Source organism: Amblyomma maculatum, chromosome 2 (assembly GCF_055883805.1).
Source record: "Amblyomma maculatum isolate TAMU_Amacu chromosome 2, ASM5588380v1, whole genome shotgun sequence".
Classification (NCBI taxonomy): Eukaryota; Metazoa; Arthropoda; class Arachnida; order Ixodida; family Ixodidae; genus Amblyomma; species Amblyomma maculatum.
Window position 1 is genome coordinate 42,619,723 of NC_139345.1, and position 9,219 is coordinate 42,628,941.

The 9,219-nt window shown below is 50.3% G+C and overlaps 1 protein-coding gene across 1 annotated transcript; it reads left to right on the plus strand.

Moving 5' to 3' along the window:
• The first annotated feature begins 243 nt into the window (after window positions 1-243).
• LOC146198521 (uncharacterized) lies at window positions 244-8,170 on the plus strand. The gene is made up of 2 exons (XM_084592606.1): window positions 244-280; window positions 5,937-8,170. Exons 1-2 carry the CDS (start codon window positions 244-246, stop codon window positions 8,168-8,170), a joined length of 2,271 nt encoding a protein of 756 aa, XP_084448732.1.
• The last annotated feature ends 1,049 nt before the right edge of the window (window positions 8,171-9,219 follow it).

A 9,219-nucleotide genomic window follows, 5' to 3' on the forward strand; every position in this document is an offset into this window, starting at 1 on the left:
CGGCCAGGCAGGGTTCCGAGGCACGACGTATACGGAGCAGACGAGCGTGCTACCAACGAAGCCCTGTGTACTCAGGGACCAGGTGGCGCGGAGTCCAGCGAGCAGGGACAACACAGCGAAAGCGAGCCGCGACCCCGCGCGCAGATAGCCCGACGCCTCGCCGCCTGCGACGCGCAGACGTGTTTCAGTGGGCTTGCGGACGCTGCCCGGGACGCACGCACTGGGACGACGACGGGGACCAACATGCAAGCACTGCTGCTGACTTGTGCGGCCATCGTAGGTACGCGCCCGTGCTGTCTTTCAATGTGTTGTGCCTCAGCACGTACAAACGTGGGAGGGAAAAAGGATAGCTGAATGCTTTGGGGCGATCTCACGACATTACGCTTTCAGTTTTCGGAGGAGAGTGTAGATCTTTAAGATTTCAAGTGCCACGAATCCTGCTACAACATTTTTGTTACCTATTGCCCCTTCCACCTCAGACGTCGCCCTTCTTTCTTTGAAAGCGTTCGCATTAAGTTCGATTTCCTGCATTTTAGCAAGGCAGCGCTAAACGCCCTGTTCTGCAGAAAAGCCGGCGTTATCAGATTTTTAAACATAAAAAAAAAAGAAAACGGGCATGATTCTGAGAGGTGGTAGTTGGCAAGTGCCATGACCAGGCACTGATTTGTCGGCAGGTTGTGTGACGTCACGGCACCATGTGGCATGGTAGGAGCTGCCAACTCTGGCTTCCGCACTGAGGTGGGAGGGTTAGACGGGAACTGAACCCGCCGGGATCTTTTGATCGTTCGTGAGACACTTTATAGGTCACGCAGGCACGTTAGTACGGTTTGGTTGAAGAAGGGTTTTATATCTATATGTCGAGTGGCATTTCACAAAATGTGGTAACTTATGACTTCATGCTAATGAGTATGTGTGAGATAACAAAGCCACAAATTAAAGGATTAGCGATTAAGCGAGCTACAGTTTGCATATACGCGAACGATGGTCCACAAGAGGAGTCGCATACTGAAACCATTAATGCTATACAGCGTCATATAACTTTAAAGGTGGAACTTAAGTTTAAACAAGTTTCTGCAAAAAAATAAATACAAACATCGTGTTGAACAGGTCTGCTCATGTCTCACCGCAGCTAGGCCAAAGGATCAGGGCGGCTGGTGAAATACAGCAGACCGCCCGCAGAAACGTTTTTCCCACGGTTGTGGGTCATGCTGCCTTACGCAGTTAACTGCTGCAGTACCAAACCCTGCTCCTTTTAGTTAGGAATAGTTCATTCAGGATGTTTTATTCGAAGCTCACACGGCGCTTGGTAACGAGATAGTTGTGAGCAGACGTACGCGTCGGCCTCGGAGGAGTTCTTAGAGCTCTCACTATTAAATGATAGCCTAAGAGCGCGCGGATAGACACGATTTCGTAACACAGGGCAGCTATGTATATTCTTTTCCATAATCATATGATACAGGTAGCGCAAAGCTTGCTGGATTCGAAGCAGCAAAGGAGGCGCTATTTGAAGGAACCAGTCTGGAAAAAAAAAAAAAGGAACAGTGAGAATTCTGGTACTGCGTGGTTAGGCTATCAAATAGCCCTAGCCGCGGATATTAATTCTTTGAAGTCTTTGATAAGCTCAGAATAAAAAAAAAAACGTCGACAAGGAGGGATTCGAACCCAGGAATTTCTCATGGGAAGCAGTAAGGTCATCCCGCTTATATAGACCCACTTCCTCGTTTTTGTTTTTTCTTTATTGCTATGTGTACATAATTACAAAATATACAGCACATAAATATTTACAAGTTCGCCAGGCCGTTTGCCGGCACTTCCTCGCTTTGCGCCTGTCGTCGTCTTCGTCAACTTCCATTCCACTGCAACGGATCCAAACGCACCGCTATCGCATTAGATGGTTTGACTAATGAATGCCATGCCCACCATAAAAAAATTTAGTGGTCCACTCCAAACGTTATTTTCCCCTATTTGAAAATTGAACTGACGCATGTTCAAAACAGACATAGCCCACCTCCCAAATCTGGTTGGAAAGTCCTTAAATGGGGATGGACAGTGGAGATTTGCATTTACGCTTTCGGGTCATATATACGCTACGTTGGTTGTCGGAGTCGAACCGTCTGCCAGTTCTTTTCAGCAGGCCTTAAAGGTGTGGTTTCTGGAAACCTTGGACATAGGCCACGAACCACCGCGGGTTCGAGCGTCGCGCGAGCCGAAGCCCCGATCAGCCGTCACCACGCGCACACTGAAACACTGCAGCGCGCACTCAACCTCCATCGGGAGGAGAGCACTTCGCTGCAAGGACACAAACCTCCGAGTTCACAAAGGAGACGTTTATTGAAACGCCATCCTCCAGCGGCACACACACACATACGCACACACATACACATATTTACAAACGCACATACGCACACATATACACATATTTACAAACGCACATACACACACATACGCAGTCACCGTGTCAAGGGAGCGCGCGAGGAGCTAGGCTCCCCTGCGCGCACGAAGTGACACGGAGTGCGCGCCGCAAGCACGCAAGGGCGTGCTGTGATCTCTCTCTCGCAGTAACCAAAGGGTTCCTTTGAGAGAGTGTGGGCAACCACCGCAAGGTACGCCTGTCGCGGATCGTTGGATCACGATCGACAGGCTCGAGCTTCGCTCTCAGGTAAGACCCGGAGCAGACGAACTCGAGTACACACTGGTCTGCGCGGACAAAGGCCGGCAGACAAGAACAGTTGCGTACGCACCTTGCGATGTCTCGGAGGGGTCTCTCTCTGAGCTCCGCTCGGACAGTCGCGCAAGCGCGGCTGTCGAAGCGGTGCCGTGTTCCCGCCAAAAGGCGCCAATGGGAACAGCCACTGGGACGCCAGGGCGGAGCTGTGGCCCGAACGACAGTGACAAGTCGCTCGAGCCCCTCTCCGCCGCCTCAGGCGGGAGAAAGGGAACGGGGAGAACAACTGGGAAGCGGGCGGCGGCCGCGCAAAGGGCAGCCGCAGCAAGCCCGAATCCCACAAAGGGACCCCGAGAAGATATATATGACAAGCTTACAATGTAATGAATTCGTAAAGTTAGTCTTGGTAAGTATCCGAGTGAAATTTAAAACCCGCCCACTTCTCGCTGGCGTCAAGTAAAGTTTCTATAGGTGCGTCTTCTCATTGGGCGCGCCCAAGTGAAGTGGGCGGTAGAGGCGCGGTGGGGCTTCGTCACTATAGCTTTTTTTTTTTTTTCGGAGTGTTCTAGCGGAATATCGATTATTCCTGCGCGTTTTCTAGAATTAGCAAATATATTTCACGGTCCCTCTAAAGCTGACAATAATTATTCGAATAGGTTGCTGTAATCAACGAATTACTGTTGTACGGGACTACACTGCAAAACGCTCTTGCCGCAAGCGAATGGAAAAGAATGGCAAAGTGTACAGCAAAACTTCGTGTAAATTTATGGCAGACAAGGAGCAAGAAAATGAGAATGTTAAACTGCGCTTCAACTGTTGTCAATTCGCGTGGCTCATAATTTAATCTTCTCTACTGCGGAAACGAATCGGAACTAGACGGTATACCTATGTATCGCTGTTATACATCGTTGGTTGGTTGGTTGGTTCACAGGAAGGGAAAGGCGCAGTATCTGTCACACTTGCTCTGTGGACACCTGAACCGAGCCGTAAGGGAAGGGAGGAAGGTGGGAGTGAAAGTGGAAAGAGAGAAAGGGGAGCCGTAGTGGAGGGCTACGGAGTAATTTCGACCACCTGGGGATCTTTAACGTGCGCTGACATCGCACAGCACACGGACGCCACTTCGTTTCGCCTCCATCGAAACGCAGCCGCCGCGGTCGGGTTCGAACCCGGAAACTCCGGCACAGTAGTCGGGCGTCTTACCACTGCAAATGCGTTTTTTTTTTTAAACTGCAAATGAATACATACAAGCATCTCAAATTGTTTGCCTCAATATATCGCTAAAACGCTTATAAATACCTGCGGTCAAATCTTGCATTGGGGAGCATTTTAATCACCCAAACATATTTTCATTTCTTTTTTTTTTTTGCATTAGACGAGTGCAGCTGTCAGTAGTATAGTGTTGGACAAACTAACCTGAAATTGTGGAGCGTTGAACAATACGATAGCTGATCTGCCCTGAGACCATTAACGAACCGATGCAAATCACTTCTTTGGCCTCCTGCCGGCGTTTCTCTTATTATCGGTTATTTTACAGTAACGGCGTGGCCATGCGGCGTCAAAAACTTCGTGAAAAGTGTTATTGTGTTATAAGACGCCCGACTACTGTATCGCGGTACCTGGGTTTGAACCCGATCGCGGCGGCTGCGTTTCGATGAAGGAGAACGAAGAGGCGTCCATGTGCTGCGCGATGACAGTGCACGTATCCCCAGGTGGTCTAAATTGTATCGTAGCCCTCCGCTACTACAACTCTTTCACTCTTTCCACTTTCACTCCCACCTTCCTTCCTTCCCTTATGACGCGGTTCAGGTGTCCACCGCGAACTGTAACAGATAGTGCGCCTTTCCTATCCTGCGAAACAATTAATATTATTACTATTGTAAGATGGGGGAGGGGGTGGAGAAATATTTTACGTTATAAGCCGTCCAACTCCACAAAGCTCTGTTGAAGCTAAATTTGTGATGCGATATTCATACATCGTTAAGCCGTCCGATGCCACAAGGAACCATGTAAGATTTGCTTCTGCATCGTATAATGGAGCATTTACGCCACTCCCTAAGCTCTAAATTTTCGTAAACAAGGACCCTTTTTCTCTCTCACATTTCTAGGACTTGTGGTAATAAAGGAAGCTGTAAGGACTGCACTACACGAGCGAGAAGAGAAAAATGCTATCTGGTTACTTATCAGAGATGGTACAGGGCCGGTCAAAGGTTTGATTGATTGATTTATAGGAAGGAAAAAGCGCGGTAACTGTCTCACTTGTTTCTGTGGACACCTCAACTGCGCCGTAAGGGAAGGGAGGAAGGTGGGGGTGAAAGTGGAAAAAGAGAAATAGGAGCCGTAGTGGAGGGCTACGGAGCAATTTCGACCACCTGGGGATCTTTAACGTGCGCTGACATCGCACAACACACGGACGCCTCTTCGTTTCGCCTCCATCGAAACGCAGCCGCCGAAGTCGGGTTCGAACCCGGGTACTCCGGCACAGTAGTCAGGCGTCATCCGCCCGCTCCTAGCCAGCGTAGAGGGTTATTTATGACCCCTTCATCGAAGCTCATATTCTCTTGATGGTGAGAAGGCTCATCCTCCTTAATGATAGCTATGGTAGCCTCATGGGAGCATATGTAAAGACAGGGGTTTTGCATGTAGTTTACTCTATGGCTTCAGCTTTATTGACGCCATAGGGGGCACTTTTGCACACTAAAGTGCGACGAAGCGAAAGCGTCTGTTGCGCGGTGGTCTGAAGCCCTCCACTACGCCACCTCTTTCTCTCTGTTTTCACTCCCACCTTCGCAATGACCCGATAGCGTAAGCTACTAGCCAACATATAAAGCCCCGCTTTAACCGAGCCGTATGAACACGCCTGCGTGGCCTAGGGATAACGTGAATGCAAGGGCTTTGGTGATATCACCCCTCCCCCCCCCCCCCCCCCTACAAAAGGAGAGCCCCGAGTTGGCAGTTCTTGCCAAAACCAGTCCTGCCTACGTCCAGTTAGTGCTCAGCCATGTCAACTGAAAGCTACCGCCTCCCACGACCTCCTCCTTCTCCTCTTCTTCTTCTAGCGGTTGCTAGGCAACGTCTCAAGGTCCGTGCGACCACGGCCAAGATGTGACCACGACGAAAGTGCGATCACGGCGATGAGCCGAAGTGACTTGCGTAGTGTGTCTCTCGCTAAAAAACATCAACACAATCTATAAAGCCAGCGCTGTACTATTTTTATAATGCACAGGCTTCAATTGAGGTGGGAAACACAATTCTGCCCTTGGTCTCTTTGCAGCCTGTGCCTGCTGGCCGGCCGTGGCCCAGGATGAAACGACGGACGCGCCGGACGTGGCCACTGATCAGCCCCCGCCTGCCACTACTCCACCACCGCCGCCTGGCATCAACCCGAACCATTCATACTACCCGCCAACTTACAGGCCTCACTTCGGCGGCTACTACCCCAGTGGCTACTGGAATCGCTACCCGAGTAACAGCTACCCTTCACATCCATGGTACTACCGTCCTCCTGCCTATCATCCACCCCCGACAACGTACGAGTGGTGGAGGCAGTTCAACAGGAGGCCATCGTTCGAGCACGGCGGTTGGAACGGAGGCGCCCATGGAGGCTCTGGTGGTTATGGCTACGGGCCATCATATGGCTCCGGCTACATGCAGCCATCCTACACCAGCAGTTTTTGGCAACCCTACTACCTGGCAGTGGGCTACTACAGGAGAAGCAGTAGCCCAGCAAATTACGGCTACAATTATCCATATTACGGTGGCCAGAACGGTGGCTCCGGTACCGGTCACCCTTACGTAAGCGGCAATGACAAGTTCGGCTACCCATACTACAGAAGTGGCTACTACGGCGGAGGCTTGTATGGCGGTCACAGTGGTTACGGTGACCCCTCTCGCTCTTATGGCTGCTATTACTCTGGATGCGGAGGTTACATGTCTTATTATCCCTACCAAGGGGGCTATCCGTACGGAGGAAGCAGCTATGGCAGTTACCCATATTCCACTGGTTACGGAAACTATCCTTACTACATGAGCGCTCACGCACAACAGCCCTCCTACGGAGGCGGGGGCTCCTATTACGGCAGCGGTTATGGCACGTCCTACGGATACGGTACCGGCCAGACGGCCCACCCTTCTTATAGCACTGGATATTATAGCCCTCAAGGATACGGGTATGGTAATGGGTACGCTTCTGGGTACCCTGGGTACCCTCACTATAGTTACGGCTCGTACTACCCTAATTACGGTTACAGAGGCTATTCAACTGGAAAATACAGTGGCAGTGGATCATATCCGTATGGTTATTCCGGAAGTAACTATGATCGCTACTCTCCAGATAACCAGCGATATCACCATCCAGGATCCGTTCGCGGTTGGTACGATTGCATCTACTATCCTACAGGTGTTAACAAAGGCTACGCTATCTCAGGATCCGAAGGTGTGAAGCAGAAGGTTGGTGTCACCAAACAGAGCGCAGAGAAAGTAAGGAAAACCTTCACGCGAAGGTCCATTCGAGAGTTGTTTAAGAGCTCCGAGGATAGCAACATGGAAAACAGGCCGGTAAACGATCGCGGTCCGACATTTGACCTTTCAAACGACGGCCTCGGGGGTGACATGAGAGTTTTGGCCCAAGGTAGTGCGACCAAAAAGGACACTCCGGCTAGCCTCTTTCAGACTACGGAAAAGGAGAGCTCGACGAGAACCGAAGCGTTCGGTCTGGGAGCAAGCGACAAAGACGACCGCATCACAGCAGAAATGGTAGAGAGTTTCGAACGCAGGCTGACGGCCATGAACCGGATGTTCGAAGAGCTCCTCACGCCCAAGGACATGCAAGAAAACGGAGACTACTTCACGAGGCGCGTGAGAACGTACCGCAGGCTGCTCAGCCAGATGCAGCAACAGCGTGGAACCGGACAGGGCCCGTCGTCCAACGAGGTCGAGTCTCAGGACGTGCTAAGGCAGCTGAGGACTATCGAAAACGAGCTGGACGACCATCGAAGGAGGGCGCTGCGCACTTTGTACCACGCCCTGACCGACTCTGACCTGACAGTGTCCGATAAGTTGAAGGTGCTTGCCACCGTGTACGACTTTGCCAAGGGAGATTTAAGCGAAGAAGGCTCGAGCGTTGCAGGGTCCACCGAGAGAAGTGTCATTTCTTCGGAGAGCGATGCCAGCAAGTCATCTCGAGAGAACGACGACTCGACGACAGACGAAGATACGAAAGAGTTTTACGATAAACTCGAAAAATTTTTAGAAACGATCCGCAGTGGGGAAGTGTCAAGTTCCGACGAAGGAGCCGAAGACAAGTTGAGTACTGCACTGTCCTCAAAGTCTTCGTCTGGCAGCACAGAGTCTTCGAGTTCGGAATCTTCGAGCTCCGAAGAAGATGGTCCCGGTGACAGGACAAAATTCGAGCTCAAAGGATCGGTCAGTTTGGCGGTCAACATGGAAGGAAAGTCCGCCTTGGATAACAACAGCATTGGCACCCTGATGAAGGCGATGCTATCTTGAGAGTGCAGATCAACGCTATCTTGAGAGTGCAGATCAACGCTATTCAGCTTTAATAAAGCAGTTATTTTGACGTGCTGTTGTAATTTAATGAATTCTCATTGAAGTTCGCCCAAATATCACAGGTCACCGCATTTCTCCTGGAGCTGGTCAAGCCTTTGTCAACCTGCATAGCATGCAGACCGCAACGTGAAATGCGCCACAGATCCAGGTGCGAGGTCCGGAGGCAGCTCTGGTCACGTACGTATGGACATGAGAACTACTCGTAATAAATCGGAATACGCACGAGCGTTTGTGGTACACAGTAAAAAAAAAAAAGTAAGTGGTGTCTATCGCCATATTAGGTATTTGCCACAGTTTTTTTAGGCCAACTAACCAACGAACCTATGCGCTTTTGTAGCGCGCGTGCTCGCACCCCCTGCCAGCTTGTGCGCTCTGTACACTCGATCCGGGTATACTTAGCCGGGCCCAACTTCATCGGCTCATCCTCACAGGGTGAGACTTTATGCTATCAGTCGTGAAGCAAGGCACACATGAATTATAACCCCCGTCTAACATTGATTGGAGTATGCCAAACTTAATATACTACGGCTTATTTAATTGCGAGTGGCAATCAGGATGTGGCCCATATCGTTCTTACTTATACAGATTCTGTTTCTACTGCGGCCCTAAAAACCTTCCTAATAATATAGTATCCAGAGCCTCTACCAAGAATCCTAACCCCTCATGATGTACCATATATACCGAGTCAGCACATATACATGCAGTACATACGGGTCAGATTCGTGCACCACTGTGAGATGCCCTTCAAGAAGCTCTCACTAATATACGCCCTCACACTGTCACATTGAGGCGGTTCCGTTGGCAGAGTTATACCTGTCACACGAGCAAGCAAAAACACTTTCACACAAGCGGTCTTTTATCGAGTTGAAAGACTTGTACTCAAAAGGAGTTTCGTAGCAGACACACAACGCTGGCGATCTCTATTTAGAGTTTCCTTCGGATGACGCTATCGAAAGCGTGGCGCTAGATCTTGAAACAAAACCACTCAG